Genomic DNA, 27,047 nt, shown 5'->3' with positions numbered 1-27,047 from the left:
AAACATCCTTAAAAGAATATTAATGAACCAAATCCAACAATATATAAGAAGGATAATACATAGGATAATACATAATGATCGAGTGGGATTAATCCCAGGAATGCAACATGGTTCATTTGAACGTCAGTTTATTCATCATATTAATAGGATAAAAGAGATAAAGCATGTGATCATCCTAATAGAGAAAAAGCATCTAACGTATTAACATTCTTTTCGTAATAAAAACCCTCAGCACGTTTAAAGAGATGGCAACTTTCTCAAACTGACGGAGGGAAACCACGGTTGACAATTATGCTTAATGATGAAACACTAAACACCTTCCCCTTAGGACTGGAAATAAGGCAAGGATATCTGATTTCATCACTTCTACTTAAACACTGTGCTGCAGAGCCCATTCAGTGCAATAAAGCTAGAATAAGAAATATAAATTCGACAGATTGGAAAGGAGGAAGCAACACTCTTTTTCACGAGTGATATGATTGTTTCTGAAGAAAATATACAAGGAACCTAAACAAAAGTTACTAGAACTAGTAAGTGACTATAAGGATGCAGAAGCACACAAGGTCAAGGTACTAAAATCAATGATATTTCACAAGATCAGCAACAAAGAATTAAAGTTCCAAAAAAAACTATATATGCTATAAGTTAGCCTCAAAAATATGAAATACTTTGAGATAGATTTAAGAAAAATTGTCAAGACCTGTTCACAAAAAAAAACTACAAGATACTGGAAGAAATTAAAGAAGACCTAATAATGGAGAGGCTACCATTTTCACCTAATAGTGATATTAAGATGTGAATTCTCTACAAACTGATCTTCAGACTGAATGCAATTCCAAGCAGGACTTCTGCAGACATTTGACAAGCTGATTCTAAAATTTCTATGAATATACTAAGGACCTAGAATAGCCAAAAGAGCTTTGAAAAATTAAGTTGTAGGACTTAACACTGATTAAAGACTTACTCTAAAGCTATAATAATAAAGGCGGTGTTACAGTCACGTGAGGATAGACATATCAGTGGAATACAATATGAAATCCAGAAACAGACTCACACTTAAATGGTTAATGAACATATATGTGGTCAAAATCAACTCAAAATAAATCATAGACCAAAATGCCTGAGGTAAAAATATAAAACTTCTAGAAGAAAATCTTCAAGATCTTCAGGTAGGAAAAGATTCCGTAAACAAAAAGTCAAAAGCATAAACTATAAAAGAAAAAACTGTCAAACTGGACTTCATCAATGTTAAAAACTTCTGTTCTTGGAAAGACATCATTAAGAAAATAAAAAGGGAAAAAAAAAAAAAGAAAAGAAAAAGGGAAGCCACAGACTGGAAGAAAATATTGACAAAGCAACAAACAACTTCTTTCTAGGCTATGTAAAGACTACCTACAACTCAACAAAAAGCCCAACAATCCAATCAAAACGTTGAGCAACAGATGTGAATAGGTATTTCACAACAAAAGATATATGGATAGCCAATAAGCATACAAAAATGCAAATTAAAACCACAATGAGACACCAGTACGCATCCACTAGAAGGAATATAGCTAAAAATAATAACAATACCAAGTGTGGACAAAAACACAGAATACCTCAACTGCTCATAAATTGCTAATAGGAATGTAAAACAGTACAACCACTTTGGGAAACAGTTTAGTAATTATTTATGAACATACACTTAGCTTACAACACAGCAACACCACTCCTAGGTTATGTACCCAAGAAAATCAAGACATATCTCCACAAAAGACATGTACAAAAATGTGATAGCTTTATTCATAACAGTCAAAAACTGGAAACTCAAATGTCCTCAACAGATGAATGTATACAAAAAACTGTGGCACTTGTACAGATACAATGCAATACTACGCAGCAATAAAAGAAACAAAGTACTGATACAAGGGAAAATATGGATGACTCTCCAAACATTATGCTTAATGAAAGAAGCCATGTACCAAAAACTACATAGTATATGATTCCATTTCTATGAAATTCTCAAACAGGAACAACTGGTTTACGGTTTCAGAGAGAAGGCTCAGGGTTTGTGGGGATGGTGATGGAGGAGATCAATCTGTAGACGGAATGAAATGTTCTACATCTTGGGGGGATGGAAATGTTCTGTATCTTGACTATGGTTTAGTTACTCGAGTGTTTACAACTGACAAAATGTGTTGAAGTGTGCGCACATTTTATTATATGTAAGTTATACCTCAATAAAGTTAATATTTAAAAAAGGAATATACATTTCCACCTCAGAGGTGCCATGTGATTAAATGACATCACATATATAAATAAGCCACAAAACAAATGCTCTACAAAATAAATGTTCAATAAGTTATTTTAGCAATTCTATCTATCAGCTATTTTTAATAAACTATAACCAGAAATTTTTCTAACATTCCATGAATTCCAAGAAAATAAGATGTTCCGAAATACCAGGACAAAGGAATCCTCAAAATCTAAGGGAGAGATAATGTCTAATCCACAAAATTAGCACTTCTTACTTGCCTTTCATGAGCATTTTTTAGAACATTCACTACATCAAAGGTGACCTGCCTCCCTAATTAGCCTCTAAAAATATCCTGAATGCTAGATAATAATATTCTTTAAGTAAATGAATCTCTTAAAAGGATAAAAATAAAAGTAAAATGAACTATGCTACCAAGGCAAATTATAATGCCCCTCAGCATGATGCAAAATACTAAGTCCCTGGACAGAGTGTCCAACTTTTTACTTAGCTCAACTGTTAAAAGTCAGAATGAAGATGGTTAACGCCTCCTCTCCCTGCAGGTGATCTCGGAGGCAAGAAGAGAGCTGGCCAAGGAAACTCATAGACAGCGCATCCAGTAGAGTAGCAGATTTGTGAGTGCAAATGAAGAACCAAATATGCCACAAAAACACTCAGGATGCTTTATTATTTCCTTGGTCCATCCTACTAAAGCCAAACTAAACTGTGTGAACAAAAGCTGAAACTGGAAAGGTGGGGTATTTGAGAAGTTCAATGAACAAATTGGTTGTGTAGGCTTTTGACTTGGATTGCTGTCAGCTGAGCTCCAACAAGGGGGTACAGAGAGGCGGTAATGGCAGGCTGTTGACAGTCCTGAATGCCAGGCTGAGGGATTCAGTCACTAAAATACTGTAGGGGAGGAGGACAGGGTTAACACAGAAAGATTACTCGGTTAACATTTTCCAAACCGATTATTTTTGTCAGTGTAAGAAAAACGGATGCCTGGGTGGCTCAGTCGGTTAGGCATCCAACTCTTGGTTTCGGCTCAGGTCATCATCTCACAGTTCGTGGGTTCAAGCCCCAAGGCAGGCTCTACGCTGCTTGGGATTCTCTCTCTCTCTCCCTCTCTCTGCCCCTCCCCTGCTCGCTCTCTCTCTCTCTCTTTCTCTCTCGCGCTCACGCACACACTCAAAATAAATAAATAAACTTAAAAAGAAAAAAAAAAAAAAGTAAGAAAGAAATCACACTGCCATCCCAACAAAAGGGCCAACAGCTATAGCCACTGCAGCCAGCTTCTGGACCTCCTGGTAAAAATTCAAAATACAAGGTATAGTACCAAACCAAACAAAGTGCAAAATTCTTACAGATAAGATTAAATCAACAGGACCTAAATATCTTTCTCAGCTGGTGCAACATTCGCCACAACACCGCTGGGACCTTCAGGTACTACCTCTCTGGTGTTTAGTTTCTGTTTGACAGCCATCAGTGTCAGGACCCAGAGTGTCTCTACACAGTGCTGCATAAGAAAGATCTTATAGGATGAAGAACAGGAAAAAATGAGCATTCTGAGTTTACAATGCAGCTGGCTACAAAACAGTATGTAACAGACCTGCAGTGCAAGAAGTGCTGTGTAAATGCAAGCCACTTAAAGGGATGGAATCAAAAATGAAGTTGAGGGGCGCCTGGGTGGCGCAGTCGGTTAAGCATCCGACTTCAGCCAGGTCACGATCTCGCGGTCCGTGAGTTCGAGCCCCGCGTCAGGCTCTGGGCTGATGGCTCAGAACCTGGAGCCTGTTTCCGATTCTGTGTCTCCCTCTCTCTCTGCCCCTCCCCCGTTCATGCTCTGTCTCTCTCTGTCCCAAAAATAAATAAACGTTGAAAAAAAAATTAAAAAAAAAAAAAAATGAAGTTGAGTTTCAAGATCCAGTGAAGTAGAAGTTCTGGAACACTATTTGCAACGTGTCTGCAAAAATCTTTGTATATGTTTCACCACTGTTTAATAAAACATTCCATTGAAAGAGCAGTTCTAAGGTTGGTTTCATTTCATTGCAATCATTCCCCAAAAAATACAAATTTAAATTCAGTGATGTCGTATGAAAGCCTTGGAAATGAACAGTAATTTTACAATGTTCCTCTGAGGACATGGGAGAGAATGAAGTATCCAAATCATAATCCTTTTTTTCACTTTCTCCTCTGAAAATAAGGATTTTCCTCTAAGAAAGTCTTTCCAGTTCAAAACCTTTGGGGGTAATTTTTTGGCATGACTTCTTCACTCTGTTGCAAACGGCTTTGAAAAGTTCATCATTCCTCTCAAATGATAAACAACTGTATTGCTCCGATTGTTAAAGACAAACGGCAAATGTCTATAGTTTCATTTGGAACCTCTTTAGAAAGAATTCCTGTAACAATGTAATTGATGCCTCTCAGGGTACCTGCCCAGCTCATGCTTCCCTTGTGCTAAAACTGTCCCCTGGTAACCATCACCCAAAACTCTTGGCCAAACCACTGGATCAAGAGTGGGCACCCAGTCCAAGCTGCCAATCAAACCTTCTCTCCCAGGAATTTAGACTCAAAGACCATAGGCTGTCTCTGGTGGCCCTGAACTGAGTCACCACACAGGGGGCTCAGCCCATTCCACTCGATGTGAGGAGAAACAGAGAAATCTTGGGAAAAACAATAATGGGAATCAAGTGACAACAGAGCATGTTGCAGGAGAGACAGACAGACAAACAAGGACAAATGTCGACTGCCTCTATAGTGTCCACCTCCAGCTAGTCCCAGGTTCCAGCCCCTCTGAGGCCTGGGCTGTGCTTCCTGCCCTTGGGCACCATGGAATTCATTTAATTCCTCATAAAGACAAACACCCTCTTTATGTTTCTTTCAATGGGTTTCTTATAAGCAAACAGTCCCTGATTAAGAAAAAATTGTTAGTATGAAAAATACAAATTTTAAACAAAAGATAATTTCAAATTTGAAACCAATGCTAGCAAACAGTTTGGTACTGGCCACAGACTTGCTCAATATACTTAAAACGTTTCAATAATCTCTTTATATAGTTACATAAGTAGTGCCATTCAAAGAACTTGTAAAAGTGAGAATACTTCAAAGTTCTCTCACTTCTTCATCAAACCTCACCGTGGTCAGATCCAAAGAATGAACACAGTTAATGCATTCCACTAACATCTATTAAAGGAGCCCTTCTAAATGCCAGGCAATAAGCTAAGGAAAGGAAATAAAATAGCAAAACAGCCTCCCTCCCTGCCCTATTCATTGGGTCCACAAAAACACAAACACAATAATTTCTTCAAGAGTGTTAAACAGAGTGACTAGAGCCGCTATATTTACAAATATGTGTTTATAGGAAGCTCATCAATCTTCCTCTGAGTTTTGTTATAATTGGTAGATTTTCACTCAGTTTAGTGGCATCATCCTAGCCCTTAACCTGTATTTTATTTAAATCAGTCTCAATTGGGGCGCCTGGGTGGCGCAGTCGGTTAAGCGTCCGACTTCAGCCAGGTCACGATCTCACGGTCCGTGAGTTCGAGCCCCGCGTCAGGCTCTGGGCTGATGGCTCGGAGCCTGGAGCCTGTTTCCGATTCTGTGTCTCCCTCTCTCTCTGCCCCTCCCCCGTTCATGCTCTGTCTCTCTCTGTCCCAAAAATAAATAAACGTTGAAAAAAAAAAATTAAAAAAAAAAAAAATCAGTCTCGATCACTGAAGATTCACTTTTCCAATCCTGTTCGAGTAAGTACCGGCTGTCTCTTCTACCATCGTGAAATTCAAGGACTTCTCTTTAATTCAGACATCTTTTGAGATCTTGCAGGAGAATCTTACACAAACTGGCAATTCTTGCACTGACCAACGGTTGTCTCTTCACATTAAAAGAGCTGAAGAAACAAGAACACCACTCCTAATGTACTGTCATCTTCTGGTCTTTTTTATTTCAGTGATTTAATTTTGAATGTGGGTAATTCTGTAGGAATCAATGCACGAATTCGTGGGAGAAATACGTCCTCTCCCTTGTCTTTCATTATCATTAACTGCACAGTTTCCTTTGTTCACAGAGGGAACATTTATAGAATAACTGTTTTCTAATATATAAAATATTCTGAAATATAAATTTGAGTTACATGCTTTTCTCATTAATCTACTTTGAGGACAAAGTGAAATATATAAAGACAAAATTGATACAGACTCCAAATCTACGGAGTATTCTATGATCCTCGCTTTTTTCTGAATTGTTAACAGCACTGTTCCAATTTAAAAATTCTTTGTATAATCAATAACTTCTAAAGACTGAGTTTCTTTTGGCAAAAGACAGATACAAGTGACAGAATGCCACATTCTTTATAACATGATACTTCAACCAATAAAAATCTGAACGTTAAGCTTCATTAATTCCTGCATGCATGCATTTACTCCATTCCTTCAACAAATATTGAACTGAGTATCTTTACCATGCTGGGGCCTGGAGATATCATTTATAAACAACGCAGTGTCCATCTCTAACTTCACTGAATTTAAAGTTATGAAATAAAATCACTATAAGCTCCAAATACCTCGAGTCAGCCTTGGTTAAAATTATTCTTGAAACCACCCACCGCAAGTTTTCAATAGGATTTAATGAGAAACTTCAGATAAAGTTGTTTACACAAATGGCTTTGAGACTGTAAAGCCCTGGGTTAGACATTGCCCTGTGCTTAGAAAGATAAAGGTATGAGTTAAACAATATTTATTTAGTAGTTACCACAGAATATAATTTAAATCTATACTTATTCATCTCTTGCTACCACGAAATTAAGTTTCATTCTGGGTCTGTTTCCCCAACAAGGCAAAGAGCTTTTCTGTTTGCAATGACAGTTATTTTCCAAGGACTATTAAACTACGTAACTCTTCAGTGGTATGTATTTGTTTTAGAAAACTACTTTTGTTAAAATATTGGTTGTACAGAATAATAGCTAATTATGTAAAGATGAACACTGTGTTGGTTGTAGAATGTGGAACTCAATCACAGGTCTTGTGATAACTAACCACTATGACCTTACTGATCTTGGATATAATATATTTGAGGTTATAAAAATGGATGGAGTAAAAACATATGTAGAAAGTGTTTGGCCTTGCCAGGTTTTTTAAAAGTAAAATGAAGGAGTTAAAAAAAAAAAAGAAAGAAAGAAAAGAAAACGGAGTGTAACATTAATTTTAAAGCAATGCAAAATCTTAGTGTTCTCCAAGAGGGAAAAAGATTCTTTGCAAATTCATGATTTGCTTTGAATGATTTATTCTTTTACAATAAATTTGGTTGATACAGTAAATTATCTATTTCCATGAACTTCAAAGCACACAGAATAAACCTATACTAATTATCAAGGTTAATAAAATATCTCAGTGTTCTACATTACTACTTCTACCAACACATCATGTCTCAACAAACTCCTCTCAGAAACATTTATATATATAAAAAAAAAAGCTAGAAACAATTAATTTTGGAATACTGTAATTTTAAAGTAAGTATAGTCACAAAGAAAGATACTTTTTTCATTTTTTTAAATTTATTTATTTAAATTCAAGTTAGTTAACATACAGCATAGTATTAATTTCAGGAGTAGAACCCAATGATTCATCACTTACATACAACAACACCCAGTGCTCATCCCAACAAGTGCCCTCCTTAATGCCCATCACCCATCTAGCCCATCGTCCCACCCACGTCCCCTCCAGCAACCCTCAGTTTGTTCCCTGTATTTAAAAGTCTCTTATGGTTTGCCTCCCTCCCTGTTTTTATCTTATTTTTCCTTCACTTCCCCTATGTTCATCTGTTTTGTAGAAAGACACTTTAACTATAACCTAAATATTATACAAACTAAGGAAAGTAAAATAACCTTGCTGTGTAATCACTGACATGAACAAATTTATGTGGGGAGATTTACAAAACACCAGTCCAGTAAAGATGGTTCTGCTGATCATCACTTAAGTTTTAACTATCTCAAAAGGTTTGTTTTGATTTTCTTCGTGTAAATTTTTCCATTTTTGTACTGTCAGGAGAACAGTGACTTATGTTTCATAATTTATGTAGTTGATTTATTTTTGACAATTCTATCACATTTTCAACAGCTATCAAAAAACAATTTCCATCTGGAAGTTTTAAAAGGTTTGTAGTTTGGCTTCCATGCAGAAATACTGCGGTACCTCAAAGTGTATGCCACTTTTCAAGTTTAACAGATAATTTTTTTAAAGCAAGGGATTCTAACATTAGCTTGATCATAAGACCAACATCCTTCAGAAAGCCTTCCTAAATAATGTCAAGAATTGCAGAAGAAAAAAAAAAAAAGCTCATTCTTCAAATTCAATGAACTTTTATAAACGTAGTTCGTTATCAATTGTCTTTTCCTTTTATTTGGCTGTGGGCTGTTTCAGGCTAGAACCTTGACTCACCTTAATGTGGAAGAACCTCAATACACAAAGTTCATTTTTTATTCATTATAGAGCATTCTACAGCCTAAATTAAGTCCCTGGTATATAATAATTATATAAAGCAGCAGCTTAAGAGGACATAATTAACTTATATGGGGTATTCCAGGCAAATACCCTAATCATCAGTATTATAAGAGATTCCCTGGGAAAATCTTATAGTAATGAAAGGGTATAGATTAGTAAATGCTTTCTAGCATAAACTCATACAGCTAGTAAGATCTTTGTGAGGTTCCATCATTTTTGGCAAAAAGGCTGTGGACTAACCATGCACATTTATTTCTTCTCCCTCCTAAGACCCACCCTTCCATTAAACGATAATGAAACACAGAAAATAAGAATTCAAAACAACATTAAGTGAAGAGGAAGGGAAGAGAATAGCAATCAGTAGATAGCAATTTCCGCAAATTCCTAGAAGGCAGAATGCAAATGGAAGAGTAGAAACTGATGAGACAGGGCAGAGAAAGCTTTGGCTGCAGGAATGTGAGGAAGAGGCTACTGCTGAGAGGGAAGCCCTCTGTCCTGGTGGACCCATAAAAACTTGTAGTCATCCAGGGTGAGTTTGAGGAAAGGGAAAAATGAAAACTGGGGCTAAGGATGGGGAAATTAACTACAAGCTCCATGAGGAAGAGTCTATGATACCCATCCCCCAAAACTGGTATGGTGGCCAGATGTGTATGCCCCCTTGAAAAAAGATAGGGGATTTACTAAAAAAAAATAGGACAATTTGGGGGATAGCCAGAACAGCTGAACTCCATAATATGACACATAGGAGTTCCTCATACTAACAGCTCGTCCATGATTAATCCACCACTCAGTAAGCTCGGTTTACCCATAAAGAAGTCCTATTCAATGTTTTATTGTCTGTCATAAACATACATAGATAACTGAAACCCATCTGTTATTTAAGGAAAGACTCCAGAATAGTAAAGAGGGGAAAAGATGATAAACAAACAAAAATACAATCCCTGGGGAAAATTAAAATAATTAAGAAAGCTTTTTTAAAAATCCACATTCTTTGAAAGCTTTCAAGATACCATATTCATAAAATAAAAACAAAATGTTGTGAAAGAGGAACAGAAAGCAAAAGCAAGAGAGAGCTCTTCGAAATTAAGATACCTAGTTATGACTATGGTAAATAAAACTGATCAGGAAGGGCTACAGCAAAGGGAGGAGAGCAGAGAGAGAAGTGGAATCTAAACAAGGTATTTTACTGTGTTCCAGCAATTATGTTTTAATTCTACCAAAAGAGAGAATTTTCAATACACACACTACAGAAAAAGGAAGAGAAGGCTACAGGCAAATCCCATAGAGATAACTGTACAGGAGCATTCAAGCAATTTATAAACGAAGCACAGAAGACAACTCTAGGTTTAGAACAAACGATAAGTTATTAATTTTGACGATGCAAAAGGAAAAGAATACAAAACTTGGGAGGTGAAAGAAGAGGCATGGAGGGAAGGGCAGGAGCTAATACCTTCATCTCACAAAGTGGGGAGCCAAAAGACACTCTCTATGGTTAAGGGGAAAGTAAAAAAAAGTATACCAAGTAGCTGTCACGAGTGTGCAGAGATGCTAACTGCGTGCCAGGCACGTGCTACGAACGTTTTAGGAGCTGTTCATTTAACTGTGCCATACAATGCTGACAGTGGTCCTTAAGAAAGAAAGGAAAAATGTTCAAGCTACAGAGTAACCAACACAGGAACCAATCGTGGCGATATAATTGCACTGAAGAGGAAGAAAGAAGAAAGACACAGAGTTCAATGAAGACAGGCCAATGCTTTATGTATCAGAGCAGAGAGTCAAAAGATAATAATATCTACAATTGATGTCAAGAAACAGAGGCATAAACATTATTTAGACATATGGAGAGCAGCCCCAGAAGAACTACATACTGAAACAGTTTTACAAAAAAAAAAAATGTAAGTGACTCCCTCGGGAAACAGGACCGGGCTTGGGAAGAAACCTAACAGAGGACTACAGCTTTCACGTGTAAAAAATTTCTGGACTTTTTTACATTTTTAGCCACGTGAATGATTTAGTTTGATCATTTCTTCTAAATTTAGTTAATCATTTTTTCAGAAACAATCTAGAATGTCCCACTACCTCAGGCAGGTGAAATTCTTATGTATTTTAATGGTTTCCAGAGAATGATCTAATAGTAACGCCAGGTTAACAAGTCAGCATGTCCTATATTTTTTGCTTAATGTTGCATTTGTGATGCTACAGAATATTAAGATGTAGCCCCTGGTGGCCTATAATTTAAAAAGAGTCCACAATCCTGGGAAACTTAACAGAAGACCATGAGGGAGGGGAAGGAAAAAAAAAAGTTAGAGAGGGAGGGAGCCAAAACATAAGAGACTCTTAAAAACTGAGAACAAACTGAGGGTTGATGGGGGGTGGGAGGGAGGGGAGGGTGGGTGAGGGGCATTGAGGAGGGCACTTGTTGGAATGAGCACTGGGTGTTGTATGGAAACCAATCTGACAATAAATTTCATATAAATAAATAAATAGTCCACAGCCTGAAAGGCACTATTTACTCATCTGTCCCATCTTTAACATTTATGTTCCTTATTCCTCTGTTCAAGACCAGAGAGACTTCAATACCTTCTTTGCCACAAGAATAGGCTCCAGAGAGAAAATTCCTGATGAGATTGGGACTAACCCACCAAAGCCACCATCATTTCCATGCTGCACTAGGGGGTCAGCACTGGTAATAACAGCGGGGAAGGGTTGATACAATGTAGGCAGATGTTGTAGACGGTGGACTAAACGCAACAGTAGGTCTTGACTGCTCTTCATCAAGATCACAAATCAGTGGTCGAAGAGCTCGAGCCAGGCCCCACACACATTTGGTCTGACCCACTTTATGTTGGCCCACACTATGTTTCTAATTTTTGAAAAAGTAGTTGGGACCCTAAAATGAAAGAATTTATACAAAAGTTCAGATTTCCACCTCTCAACAGAGGCAGTCCCTTCAAGACGGTAGGTGTGCCCAATTGTCACACCTAGCCTGTCCCCCTCATTTCTGTGACTAGTCTGGCCACGGTAGCCATTTGCATTTCCAACCCTTGCTATAAAAGAGGTAACCTGTTGACAATCCTAATCTATGCCAAGAGTCTCTGAGGGAAGACTCTGATGCTCAGGTGGCAATCAGGAGTTGGTTCTTGGCAGCAATACTTCCAGAAGGGAGTTAGAAGCCATTCCTACCTAAAAGCTGTTTCTAAATAGTCAGGTATTTTAAAGCAATGGACTCTCTTTATTGACAAATTACATAAGATCTGTCAGTAGAGGGAAAAAAATGCAAGAATTACTGCATAGGCCTAAAAACTAAGAATTTCAGTGTATGCCTATTTGACCACCGCTTATTCCCTGCCAACTGCCTTACTTTGAATAGAACTCAAATTAAAAGACAAATTTTTTAAAAGTGGTAAATCCTAGGAGTGCCTGGGTGGCTCAGTCAGTTAAGCATCCGACTTCAGCTCAGGTCGTGATCTCAACAGCTCGTGAGTTCAAGCCCTGTGTCGGGCTCTGTGCTGCCAGCTCAGAGCCTGGAGCCTGCTTTGGATTGTGTCTCCCTCTCTCTCTGCCCCTCCCCTGCTCACACTGTCTCTCCGTCTCTCAAAAATAAATAATAAACATTAAAAAAAATTATTTTTTAAGTGGTAAATCCTAGTGATAATACCTAATAGCCAGAAATAAAAACTGAAGCACAAAGTCTGATAACTAGCACTGTAATGTACATTTTCAATAAAATAGTCATCATTTACTTACATTTTAATGTCTCTCCAGCATATGGTATGTGCAGTTTAAATCGGTCACAGTTAGGTCCAGGAGTCAATGACGTGCAGCTTTAGAAAAAAAAAAAAAAGAAAGATAAGAAAAGATTTTTTTTTATAAAAAACCCACACATTTATGATATTTAATAAAGTAAATAAAAAAGTGATCTTTATAGATAAAAGATTAAAGCACTGGCTTATAAAACAAAATAAAAGCCCTTGATGGTCACAGAGGCCAAGACATTAAGACCTGCCCTGAAACACATGATCCGTTTATCTCACAGTAGAACTTAAATGCCTTCTAACAACAAACACCAACAAAGCTCCAGCTACTCCTCTCAAATACGTGTATCTGGGCTTTCAAAGTAGGTGTATCTTCCAAAACAGGTCTGTACTCTTTGATGCCAAGAATTGTAAAAGAAGAGTAGTTTTAGGGGCAGATTTTAAATATAGACTCTTAGATTTCACTCAGTACTAAAAAGAGCCCACTTTGGCCTTTTTTCCTGACACCAGGTCATTTCCTCTTTCTCCCCAAAGGGGAGGTGCTTCCTCTCAGATTTGGCACCCCCTTGTCTTCCCTCTACAGAGGGGCACAAGGCACTGCCCTCAGTTTCAGATAAAGTGTAAATTTAAAAGGAGGTGAACTGGTCACTCAGGTGTTTGGTTTCTTTTCAATCTATTACTTCACAAAGTTAAACAATGTTCTTCGTTCTTTAAACAAATTTACAAGATATCGTTCATGATCTCACAGGTCATAACTTCAACTGCATGACAGCAGCACTGGCTTCATTAATTAATATTAATACAAAGTCAACTGAGGAAATTATATGTCTTCATTTAGTTTTAAAAGTTGAGGTTTTTCAATAATAAAATAAAGCAAAAAATGCTAAGTTTCTTTCATAATTCCAAAACTGACTATGAAGCATCTCTGAAAAGAGTTATTTTAAGGAATGGAAGCATTGTTGGAATAAATGTACAACTTCCCTGGATGGCAACTTTGAAGGCAACAGTCATGTGAAAATAAATTTGAGAAAAGTGGACTCTAAAAAAGCTAACTCAGATCTCATATTAGATTTACCATAACTTTTTCCCAAAATGTAAACAGAGAAAAGAACCAGACAGAAAGCTTAACTCAGATGTATTTAATCATAAATCACTAGGTTGATTTCTCCTCTTATCTTTAGGGGACAACAAAAAACAACAGTTTATAAACTAAACAACAAAGCTAAACTAGTAATTGCAGAGTAAAACGATTTTAATTTCTTATAGGTTTTAAGAACACATTTTCCTTTACTGTTCAATTTAAAAAAAAAAAATCTCCAGAGTATATTTTATTAAAGGTACTAAAATATTTCCCTTACAGTACAATCTTTTCTAGACCATAGCACAGCAGTTATTTGAAAACTTATGGAAAACACATAAATTAAAGCATTACAAAATATAGTCTAATGACAGAATTGGTCCTACAAGCAACACTAAGAATTTCTTCTCTTGCACATATTCCATGAACGATGCCTTAAAATTATTTTTTAATAAATAACAAAATATAATAAACATTCACAATCAATGCCTCTTTGAGGCATGAAGATCAAATTATCTTATATTAGATCAAAATATCTTATATTATCTTATATAGCCTAGCAACTGAAGTTATTAACAGCACAGGAAATCCTGAGGATTAATCGGATTCTAGATTGTCTGAATAACTAGTCCTTCTTCAACGTGAAATTAGTTTCTCAATTGTTACATTCACTGTTGGGCCACATTTTGTATTATTTACTTTATGCTTTAACTCGGGCTAAAACAGTGCTTTGTGCTCTGTCCCTCCTTCTTCCCTTCCTACGTGAACAGCTTGGCTCCAGCCACCCTAGGGTGTTAAAAAGCACATTTCTCCATCTGAGTGATTCCCTCCCCATTTGTTTTTTTTTTTGTTTTGTTTTTTTTACTTAGGTAAGATTTACTGAGCATTGTTCTATGTGTTAGGAATACAGGGTGGACAAGGCAGACAAGATCTACAGTCCCATGGAACTTAAAATTCTGGCAAAAGAAAAAGAAGCGATAAACAAGAGAGAAAGATATAAAGATGGTTCGAAACTGCTACATGTTATGAAGGAAATAAAGTAGCGTGGCAGCGAATCGGGGGCTACATTACGCTGGAAGACTGGGGAAGACCTCGGAGGAGGTGAAATCCGAAACCTGCAGGACACCGCGGGCTTAGGGCCTACCCAGGCGAGTTCTGGGGCAGAGCACTCCAGGCAGGGGAAGCAGCTGGTGCAAAGGCGTGAAGGCAGGAACGAGCTGCATATATCTGGGGGAAGAAATCTTGACATGTCTGGGCGATGCAGCCAGAGCAGAGTGAATGAGGGAGAGAACAGAGAAAGATTAGGACAGGGGTAAGCAAGGGACAGATCGCGCAGAGCCTTGTAGGTGGTGGCAATTAATTCAGGTTTTATTCCAAGCTCAAAGGAGGGTTTTAAGAAGAGTAATATTATCTGATTCTATGCTTTTTAAGAGATCATCCTGTCTACTGTGTGGAAAAAGAGACTGTAAAGAAGTCAAACAGAAACCAACTTCAGGAAAGAAAGATGATACTTGGACTAGGGGAGCCACGGTGTCAATGGAGGCATGGATTTACTGACTAGGGACGACTAGAAGGAGAGCAAGTTTAGGAAGAAGGGGAATCGAGAGTGTACAGTGTGAGACAACAGCCAAATCATATGCAGAAACAGCCTGAGTAACGGGGGGGGGGGGGGGGGGGGCTAGCCAATCCATAAGGGCCATGGAAACATCACGGAAAAGACAGAAGAAAAATTTGCCAAAACTCATTTTAGAGTGCTGTATATTGTCGGAAAAATCACTTACTTGGAGTGGGGACGAGGGCAGGGGTCACACTCCCCAAAGAGCATTCCCAAGTTAAAATGGTTAATCTCCAGTGAACTGCAGGGTTTCTGCTTTGCTAAGAGGAATATACAAATGTGGGCCAAGAACTTAACCATTCAAGGCAACAGGGGAAGACTAAGCTGTCGTTACCAGGCCTCTCTCCTCAACAGTGCTCAGTTTCTCCAACGAAATGTTGAGCAAATTATTTAAAATATCTACTGTGCCCTATCTTCCAACTTACCTAGGATCAACAGCTTTATGGAAAACAAGTCAAGGTCATGTTACCTGAGAGTTCTTTTAAGATTAAACTAAAAATATTTCCCTTTCTTAAATTACCTCTGTCTAAAATCAGTTTTGGTCATGTTACTTAATTTACTATGAAATTTCAAATCGCATTCAAGGAGGGCATTAGCTTTTCTGTTACTCAAACAAGGGCATGAGTTTAAAAAGATGGAAAAACACACATGAATAGTATGCTTCCACTTATGGAAAAGACAGACCTATGTGTATGTATGTCTACACATAGAAACAGATTTCAGGAGAGACACCAAAATGTGGCAGGATTTGGAGTAATTTTTACAACTTTGATTACCTTTCTGCATTATTTTGATTTTTGTGATGAACATGAACTATTTTATAATTACATAAATATTTTAAAAAGTAGATCCTTTTTATATTTGAAAAACTGCAGGGTATCTACTGATGAACAGTCTTCAAGTAAAATAGATATGAAAGTCTTTATATTATGATATCACAAAACTTCACACTGCTAATATTTATTATCCCTCACAGTTTCTCTGTGTCAGGTTTTAGGAATGGCCTGGCTAGGCAGCTGTTGCATAGAGTCCTGCAGGATGTTGCAGTCAGATGTCAGTAACAGATAACTAATACAGTGGAGAAGTTCATTCATCTAGAAAATCATTTCCTTTTAGGAATATGAAAAAGCTACTAAAAGGCTGCTGGCTTCATTAAAATTCTATTTTTATAATGGCAACTTGTCCTAACAGTTAGATCTGAGGTTTAAAACCCAAAATTCCAGGGGTGCCTGTGTGGCTCAGTCAGTTGCGTGACCTGCTCTTGACGTGGACTCAGGTCATGATCTCACGGTTCTGTGGGTTCAAGCCCCACATTGGGCTCCACGCTGACAGTGTGGAGCCTGCTTGGGATTCTCTCTCTGTGTCCCCATGCTTGCTCTCTCTGTCTCTCTCTCTGTCTCTGTCTCTCTCTCTCTCTCTCTCTCTCTCCCTGCTTCGTCCTCAACACAAATAAACGTAAAAACAAAAAAACAGTATTCCAAACTGAGTATCTTTTAATAACAAGATAATTTTGAATGATTTAAAAATTGTTGGCAACTAAATGTAATTTCAAATTTGTCCCTCAACTGTATTTCCTGAGTGCTTACCATTTGTCAGGCACTGTGCTAGGTGCACAGAACACAGCAGTAATGAGAACAACAAAAAAAACATCTTGGCATTATATTGAAAAAAAAAGTTTTTAGATGAAGAACTATGCCTTAAAAATGTATCTTTTACTAAATTCTAATCACCTCAATGTGCTGGGAATGCACTATTTTAAAGTTTAACAAACAGGAGAACAAAGGGAGTTAAACAACCACCTTCTGCAGGTTATGCACGTGGGAATTACCAAGTCGGAATTCCCGAAGGCATCAGGCCAGGCAGTTGACTGTAGTGCCTCATTACAGAACTATAGCCAGCTAACTACACACACAGTAAAACGCTAAGCATAACAACCCCCACATACTCGCATCCATCTCTTAGCTTACATCTAATCATGTGATTCCCAAGATTATTATTTATCTAGTTTCCAACTGTGGTTTATCTTCCCAACCATGTCATAAGATTCTGGGTGCTAAAACTGTTCTATACTTTTTTAAATGTCCTAGTATAGCATCTAGCATAGTACTAAGCATCCAGCACTGATGACATTTTAGTACAGACTTATCGTCATAAACTAAAGTCAGCAACTGTCATTTTACAGACGATGACAGTGAAGGCCAAGGATCTCAGAGTCACTCAGTGAGAGCACTGGGACTGGAAAGCACTCCCAGAGCACTCTGGCCACACCTTGGTCTCCCTGACACAGGCATCCTTCAATCATCTGCAAATCTCCAGCATATAGATAGCTGGTGTCCAGGATGCAGATACTCCAACAACTACGTATGGAGATAAAGATTTGCCGAATTAATGCATAAACTGACTCCCAGTCTTGTGCTCTTTTCGTGACAAAAACTAATGCTTTAACTGGAATTAAGAAGATACTCTTATCCTCACCTCTGAGATAAAAGTGTGATTATTTGTAAGAGGTCCTCCCTTTGAAGAGCTGTACATGTAACTCAGAATTTATATTTAAAGTCACTTCCTAAAATTACTGTTTTCACAATAAATAATAACAACAGGCACTAACATTTGCTGAGCATTTGCTATGTGGCAGGTACTATTCTAAATTATTTAATTAGATTGAACTATTTAAACCCACAGCAATCTTCAGAAATAAATGCTATTATTGTTTCCATTTTACAGATGAGGCAACTGAGGCACAGGGAAGATGGGCATCTTGCTAGTTAGTGACAGAACTTGGATCCAAACCCAGGATGTCTGGCTCCAGGGCCCATTTTCTTAAACACCACTCCAAATCATCCCTCAATATTTAAAGGGGAAACCATCAGAATTAGTAAAAAAAAAAAAATGTGAATTATAAATCTGTCAATAAATGCCATTTTATTAAGTACCCAAAATAATAAAAAGTAAAGGCTAACAAACTGTTGCCAAAAACAGTGTTCTCCCCTACCAGCTTTAGTGAAAAGAAAATGATTTAGCAGTAATTAGCATAAGAACTATATACATGTAAATCAATGATGCAAAAGAGGGAACAGGCCCTCCTAAATTGATTTTAAAAGGCTCTACAATGGTAACACTATTGACTTATTTAGCAAACTCTTTAAATAAACAGTGAAAGTAAATTTGGATTTGAATCCTTTTTAACTTATTACTTGCTCATAGCCCCTGAGATCTCCAATTATTAAGGTATCACTATAAACAGGAAAAGTTGACAATTTCCCTACAGTTTGTATGATTTTAGTGACAGCCAACTAATCTGGATTAACAAAGTTATACAAAGATACTCTACAACCTTGAAGACATTAGCATTTTTAAGATCATGCAAAATATAAGTAAAGCATATGCTTTGCAATTTAATACTAAACCTATTATTTGATCAGCTTTCTGGGAAAAAAAAATTAAAAAAGAATGATTTAAACCATTTCTACTCTCCAAGCCACCTAAAAAGAACAAAGTAGATGAGTCCAGGGTTCCTTCCCTGAGTCTGCGTCAGTTTCCTTTACACTATTAATTTACCATTTGGCACGTTCTCCTACATAGCTTCCTGTTTTCTTGATAATGACGTTTGTGCTTAACCAACAATATTCAACATCAGCTGAGAAGGAAGTCTTCAGCTCTGGCAATCTAAAATCACAGGTGACTGTGAAATAAAATAGGCTCAAAGACCAATAACTGCCTGGTAAATGACTCTCAAGTCATAAGTTAGAGTGAATTCTTGTTAGTTCATATTCACCACCTTTTCATTATACAGAATTTATTTTCCCCGAATTAACCCTATCATCAATGATTCCACTCAGACCAAAGCAATTTCAAAATTATCATGGTTTACAGACTGAAAGGCAGCAGCAAAGAAGCTAGGAGACTGCCACAGGCTATGTGAACAGCTACTAAGTAACCTATAAAATAGGCATTTTATCCACAAAGGCATGTGACCTTCTGATTCACAGATTTTTACACCCTCCGCCTTAAAAGGGAATTACGGCCCATCTAGTTGACTACATCAAAACTCACCAGGTCAAGTTGGGGCCTTTCTACAAGGAGACTCATGAATTAAAATTGGTAAAAGGAGGCAATAAAGTTACACTGAGATAGATTTTTTACATCATTCAGAAGAATGGCACTATGTGCTTGATGACATATGATGTTCCCGATACACCACTCTACGTCTCTAAAGCCTGAAATCTATTTCTAGATCCTACTAGAAAGTGATGGATCCAATTCTTAGCAGAGGATTCCAAAACGCCATCACCAAAATATGTGACTCAGCTCAGAATGCTTTAAAAATTATAAAATTAAAATATTCAGAAAAACATGTATTTGCCAGTTCATGTGGCATCAGTTGCTGTTCCCAGTTTATATGCTGTATCTCCATTTGTAAATGACAGATTTCAACTCTAAAGGAGGAAGTATTTTTAAATGTTAGTAGGTGTTCCTATAACAAAAAATGTGATTTAAAGTACAATATGATTCCAGTAGGAATGATAGGCTCACCCACTATTTTCAACAGTTAACTAGGAGGGGGGGAAATCTTAATATTTTGAGATGATGCTTCGCTTATTAATGTTCAACCTTTCTTCTTTTCTAATAGGTGCTTTTAATTCACTCTGTTAACAGAATAAAAGAGAAAATTAATAGGATTATCTCAATTAGTGCTGGATACGTGTTTGATAAAATTAAACATCCATTCATGATTTTAAAAACTTCGCAAATAAGGATAAAAAGTAGCTTCCTTACTATGATAAAGGCCATCTACAAAAAAACCTGCAACAATATTGCATTTAATAACAAAATGTTACATTGTTCCCTTTGAGACAGAATGAAAGGACACCCACTCTTACCACTTTAATTCAACATTATACCAACAGTCCTATCAAGTACAGAGTAGCACGGGGAAATAAGGGGATATATATGGGAAAGGAAGAAATAAAACTACACTTGCATGAAGATAATATGACTGTGCATACAGAAAGCTTTGGAAACCTTCATAGGCATTATTGGAAATATGTGAGCTTAGCAAAGTTGCTAAACAAAGGACATACACAAACATCAACTGTAGACTGTATACATATATCTGCACACCATCAACAGCCAGTTAAAAAATAAAAACTTTTAGAAAGATGCCATCAAAAGTAACATCAAACTATCAAATACATAGAAATAAGTGTCACAAAAGATGTGCAAGATCCCTGTGTAGAAAATTGTTATTAGAAGAAAATAAAACGAATAAATGAACATAGGTATGTTCATAAATGAAAAGATACATAATGAAAAAGATGTCAGTTCTCCTTAATTGATACAGAACCTGAAAGTAGATTTCAAAATGTAAATGGAATGCCAAGAACCAAAAACAGACCATATTCTCTTGAAGAAGAAAAGCTTGATAGGATTATACACAATAGCCAAAAACTGGTAGTAACCCAGGGTCAACAGAGACTGACAAATGGATAAACAAAATGTGACATACATGTATAACGGGATATTATTCAATAGCCTTAAAAAAGAAAGAAATTCTGCTGCACACTACACCATGGATAAACCGTGAAGATAGTATGCTAAGTGAAATAAGCCGGTCACGAAAGGACAAGCACTGTACAATTCCATCCATGTGAGGTACCTGGAGTTATCAAATTCACAGAGACAGAAAGTGGAATGGTAGTTGCCAAGGGCTGAAGGGACAGTGGAAGAAATGGTAATTAAGGGGTACAGAGTCTCGATTTTGCAAGAGGAAAAGTTCTGGAGATAAATGGTGATGGTTACACAACAATGTGAATGGACTTAATGCCCGGAGATGAACACTTAAAGTTGGCTAAAATTATAAATTTTATGTATATTTTATCACAGTAAGAAAAAAGCTTAATAGGAGAAATTATTCTACTGAATATCAAAAATTATTATCAATCTTAGTAATTAAAATATTAATATTGATACAAAGATAGACAAAGAATAGAGTTGAGAGACAGATTCCCACACATCTGGACACTTAATTTATGACAGAGGCATCTCTGCACAGCACTAAGGAAAGGCAACTGTTTTCAATAAATGGTGCTGAGTCAACTAGACATACTTATGGGAAAAATATGAAACCTGAGCCCTACCTCATACCATTCACAACATCAAGTCCAAGTGAATTGAAGCTCTGAAGGGGAAAAGCAAAAGCAAAATATTTTTTTTTTTTTTTTTTTTATTTATTTATTTTTGAGACAGAGAGAGACAGAGCATGAATGGGGGAGGGGCAGAGAGAGAGAGGGAGACACAGAATCAGAAGCAGGCTCCAGGCTCTGAGCCATCAGCCCTGAGCCTGACGCGGGGCTCGAACTCACGAACCGTGAGATCATGACCTGAGCTGAAGTCGGACGCTCAACCGACTGAGCCACCCAGGCGCCCCAAAAGCAAAATATTTTTAAAAGAAAATGGGGGAGGGTTAATTGGGTAAACAGAATATGTTCAAGAACTTGGTGGACAGGGATGCCTGGGTGCCTCAGTCAGTTAAGCGTCCAACTTTGGCTCTGGTCATAATCTCACAGTTCTCAAGTTCGAGCCCTGCATCAGCCTCTGTGCTGACAGCTCAGAGCCTGGAGCCTGGAGCCTGCTTCAGATTCTGTGTCTCCCTCTCTCTCTGCTCCTCCCCCACTCACACTATATCTCTCTCTCAAAAATAAAAAATAAACATTAAAAAAAAAAACCATGAAAATTCCAAAAGTACTACTATGAAAGAAAAGATGGGTAATCGGATTATATTATTATCAGATTTTCTGTTCAACAACAACAAAAAAAAACATTAAAGAGTGAAAAGACAAACCATGGGGTGAGACGAGATATTCGCAACACATAACACTGATATTAAAATATATAAAGAACTCCTATAAATTGATAGGAAAAAGACATGTTAGTAGACCTGAAGAAATACTTCATAAAAAGGGATCCAAATGGCCAATAAAAGTGAAAAGGTGCTTAGCCTAATTAGTCACTAGAGAAACGCAATTTAAATCTACGATGAGGCCCCACCACACACCCATCAGGGTGGTTAAAATCAAACTGACACGACCAAGTGGAATTAAAAACTGGTCTTGTGGCATTGTGTATACAGTCAATGCTGCACTTCTTTCATTAGTATCCATATATTTTTGCAAATTTCTTTTTCAGGAATGACAGGTGAAAATACCCTGTTATATGTAATAAGAATTACTGTTACAATATTGTTTATTTATCTTATCTCATGATTTTTAATTTATATCCTATATATGTTTTATAACCTATAAATATAGGTTATAATTAAATAAGTATGCATGTATTGAGGGTTCATAATTAAATTGAAGTGTATAATCAAAAAAAGTTTAGCAATCACTGCTATAAGAGTATAGAAAGGAGTCCCTACTCTTAAGAACCTGCAACTATAAATCAGAAGACAAAAATCAAACCTATGAAAGTCAAATAAGCACAATTTAAATAACAATTCAAGACAACAATAGATACAAGTCACAAAGCAATTAACATGATTAATTGCCAAATTAGTGGTTAAAGAAAAAAAGCACAATAGAAGTTGCCAGAGCGGAGAAACCACTTTTAGCTGGGGTAATCAAGGAAGGTTCACTGGAATACAGCTGGCCTCTAAGAATGAGTTAGATCTGGTAGGTAGGGGAATGAAAATATTTACCTACAATTGTCCTCAAATGGGGACAAAAACCAAGGAGACAGATACTCAGCTAGACTGAAAGCTATGTAATGAAACAGAGTATATGAAACCTTGGATCCAGTGCCCCATAGCCCACCTCCTGGCACACAGCAGCACCTGATAACTGCCTCATAAATAGTACAGGTGAACAAGTGGAGCTGGGGATGACAAGCACACTCCAAGGTCATGTCAAAGTCAAAACAAATTACATAAATATTCTGGACTGATTCCTATCTCAACTGTGGGAATGTTGGTAACTCTTACTACTTTTTTTTTTTTTTTTTTTTTAAGAGAAAGAGCACACGCATGCAGGGGAGAGGGGCAGAGGGAGAGAGGTAGAGAGAGAGAATCTTAAGCAGGCTCCACATGTGGCACAGAGCCCAACATGGGGCTGGATCCCATGACCCTGGGATTATGACCTGCGCCGAAATCAAGAGTCGGACGCCCAAGCAACAACCACCCAAGCGCCCCCTAGTTCTTTCATTAATAAATAGTATGAGAAATCTCCAAGGACAAGGCCAACTTACATACTATTTCTATACATTTAAGGAGAAACACAATTTCATAAAAGGTAATTTTTATGCTAAACTCTTTGAATTTGTTCCGTAAAAATATTCCTGTAAACTTTTTAGGTCACCATTTTCATTCCTTGACCCAAAACATATCCTAAATGGATGTATTCCCAAATCTGTGCATTCTGGGAGCTTTATATTTTATACCACTTGTATATTATTTAGATATTATATATCTAAATCCCAATCTCAATTCCTGCTCCTTACAGGGAAGGACTGGAAAGTATCTTGGCATGTAGCACAGACACTCAAGGGAATGAACTAGCAGAGCTGTGATCATTCTCTTACTGGCTTTCATGTTACTTGCTGCATTTATGTTTGTACCTCCACAATGCCTCACACTAAAAGCTCAGTTGTATGCTTTTCTTTTTTCCTTTTTTAAATTTGCTTAATGTTTACTTTTGAGGAACAGAGACAGAGCACAAGCAGGAGAGGGGCCAAAGCAGGCTCCAGGCTCTGACCTGTCAGTACAGAGCCCAAAGCGGGGCTGGAACCCACAGACGGCAAGATCCTGACCTGAGCCAAAGTCAGACACTTAATGGACTAAGCTGCCCATCAGCATATGCTTTTCTTACGAAAAATATATTCGAGTGAATATGAACAGTACAAAGGCACAGGGCACAGAAAAGAGTAGATGGAAAACTGGTAGAGGTGGAGGGAAAGAACAGGGAGAAGAAGAAAAAAAGTGGAAGAATGAGCTGTAGTGGAAACATGAGAAGGTGGAGGTAAAATGGGAAAGAGAGAATGGAGGAGTGGAAAAGAAGGGAAGAAGGGAATTAATAGATTCTCTTTCCTTTTGGTGAAAGGTGCTGTCTAAAGATGGAAGAAACATTTTTGAAATCCTCAAATTTTTCTACTTAAGTGATTACGAAAGGACATCTGCTACATGAGCATACCTGGAACTACAGGGTAATGGGATAAATAAACGTATCCGGGGCGCCTGGGTGGCTTGGTCGGTTAAGCGTCTGACTTCGGCTCAGGTCATGATCTCACGGTCCGTGAGTTCGAGCCCCGTGTCGGGCTCTGTGCTGACAGCTCAGCGCCTGGAGCCTGTTTCCGATTCTGTGTCTCCCTCTCTCTCTGCCCCTCCCCCGTTCATGCTCTGTCTCTCTCTGTCTCAAAAATAAATAAACGTTAAAAAAAAATTTTAAATAAATGTATCCATGTATTTTCGGTTTTTCAATGGTTTGGGGGGATTTTTTTCTTCGATTGCTCCTTGAGATACTATTGTTATACACTATGAATTTTCTAGCCTTGTGCAAGGCAAATAAATTGTCTCTTCTTTGGTTTCCTCATCCACAAAATGGAGGTAACAGCCCCACTTCATGGAGTTGTTATAAGGATCCAGTGACTTGGTACACATAAAGTATTTAGAAGAGTGCCTAGCACATAGTAAGTACGTTCTATTATGATTATTCAAAAGCATAAATTGCAAAGTCAAAAATATGATGGAGAGTCCATCTCAAATACTATGTTCATGAAACCCTTAATTCACTTGGGCAATAATTTCCAATATTAAAAAAAAACAAAAAGAACTTCAATTGACCCCCTCACCATACTACTATACCTTCTTCATTCCACAGACAAAAATTCTCAGAGGTAGTCCAACCAATAAGAGACTGAATCTGGCAGTAAAATGATTTTTCTAGGTTCTAAAGCAAATCTAATGGAGCTGATAATGCTCCTCATGTTACAGAGCAGGAGACCCCCAGGAGAACAAAGAGAATAGTATCACAATGGGTTATCCAAGTGTGAGACAGGGCAAGAAGAGACTGGAAGCAGGTCAATGTTTTGTGATGGTGAGCTGGCATAAAGCTTATTGTTCTTTAAAATGATACTCTCAATCTAATTTGTTCTTGGGATCTTCTACAAAATACGTAGAATTCTAGATTTTTTTTTTTTGCATGTAATGGGAAATGTTCTTTATTCTTTTTTTCCAGAATATACGCAGTAGCCTGCTATTTGCTTTTCTGATTACTAACATTTCTGCAAGTAAACCATACAGATCCTCTCCTTTTTTATTTATTCTTTCTTTTCACTTCATTCAGTTCTAGGTGTTACACTTTAAGAAGGACAGAGACTGACTGGATCTCACTGAGAAGCCAGCAGGGATGTTGAAAGGACACAAACTACATGGTTATAAGCAAAGACTCCATGTTAGCCTGCGGAAGAGAAAAATACAAGACGATAGCTATCTTTATTTACTGAAGTGTTATCACAAGGGGGATTGATTAAGCTTGTTCTACATCGCACCACGAGGTAGAAGTGACACAATAAGGTTTCAGTCAACATAGGAAAGCCGTTTCTAACAGTATCAGTGGCCCAACGAGCAGCCTTGGGCTTCAGGGGGCTTCCCTGGGACAAGATACTCTGGAGCAGCCTCAACAGTCACTTGTCAGGGAAGCCTAAAAGGGGTTCATTTAACACATGGTAGTCGTTAGAGTTTAATGCCTCTAATCCTGAAATTCTATAATCCTCAACTAGATTAAGACAACATTATACTATAATATGAATTCTAAAGCCAACACCAATTCTTTATTAAATTTTTAAAAAGAAATGAACTCTACCATGAACTACATAAAACCAACTTGAAAGGGCAGGTGACAACATTTTAACAAAAACAACCTAAGAAAAGTTGACCTAATGTGCCTAGCACAGTCACTAAATCTTCATCAGTTACAATTTCAGGAAAACTGAAATGCCACCCAAGTCACTGACCTGATATAAGATGCTCACCAACTTAGAAAATATAAATCTACATACAACTCTAATAAGCAAATAGCAAAACAATGTTTGAACTTTAAAAAGTGCGTGAATAGGAGCGCCTGGGTGGTTCAGTCAGTTAAGCCTCCGACTTCGGCTCAGGTCATGATCTCACAGTTTGTGGGTTCAAGCCCCAAGTCAGGCTCTGTGCTGACAGCTCAGAGCCTGGAGCCTGCTTCCAATTCTGTGTCTCCCTTTCTCTCTGTCCCTCCCCTGCTCGTGCTCTCTCTCTCTCTCTCTCTCTCTCTCTCAAAAATAAATAATACAAGCAAATTACATAAACAAAGCAATGATGCTCTCTCAGTTTTTACTGTCCCAACTAACTGAAAAGTTTAGTAATTTTGAGAGAAGTCTTCATTCTTACAACCATCCACCATATTTGTTCTACCATATTTGTTTAAAAAGAAAAAAAACAGCAATAGCCTAGATTATCTAATGTATAGTTAGGAATTACTTATCACTAATGTACTAGTGATTATTTAAGTCTTCAATGACTTAAATAATGTAACTATCTCTACTCTCAAACAGAATTCCACGAAGGCCAACTTCTGGATTGTTAGAATGCAGAAATCCTTCTAGAACAATGCCGCTCAAAGTAGGATTCATGGGCTAGTGCTACACTATAAACTGTTAGTAATCTGTAATAAGATAAACAGAGAAGCTGAGAATAAGAAACTTTCACAGCAATATGTAAGACCAGTACTAAGTCTGATGAATCCAGTATTTTAAAACCCGGCCTTGGGGCGCCTGGGTGGCGCAGTCGGTTAAGCGTCCGACTTCAGCCAGGTCACGATCTCGCGGTCCATGAGTTCGAGCCCCGCGT

At 37.5% G+C, this 27,047-nt stretch overlaps 1 protein-coding gene across 4 annotated transcripts in view; it reads right to left on the bottom strand.

The window, feature by feature from the left end:
• Window positions 1-27,047, bottom strand: part of BABAM2 (BRISC and BRCA1 A complex member 2) — a 403,301-nt gene that overhangs the window by 347,420 nt on the left and 28,834 nt on the right. For all 4 annotated transcript variants that reach the window (XM_086700261.1, XM_086700263.1, XM_086700262.1 and 1 more), the window contains exon 3: window positions 12,475-12,551. In XM_086700261.1, the coding sequence (XP_086556387.1) occupies window positions 12,475-12,551 (77 nt within the window). The remainder of the gene's footprint in view (window positions 1-12,474; window positions 12,552-27,047) is intronic.

The sequence above is a fragment of the Puma concolor genome, chromosome A3 (assembly GCF_028749965.1).
Source record: "Puma concolor isolate L17-30 chromosome A3, mPumCon1.1.hap2, whole genome shotgun sequence".
NCBI lineage: Eukaryota > Metazoa > Chordata > Mammalia > Carnivora > Felidae > Puma > Puma concolor.
This window is presented reverse-complemented; position numbering and strand designations above follow the sequence as displayed.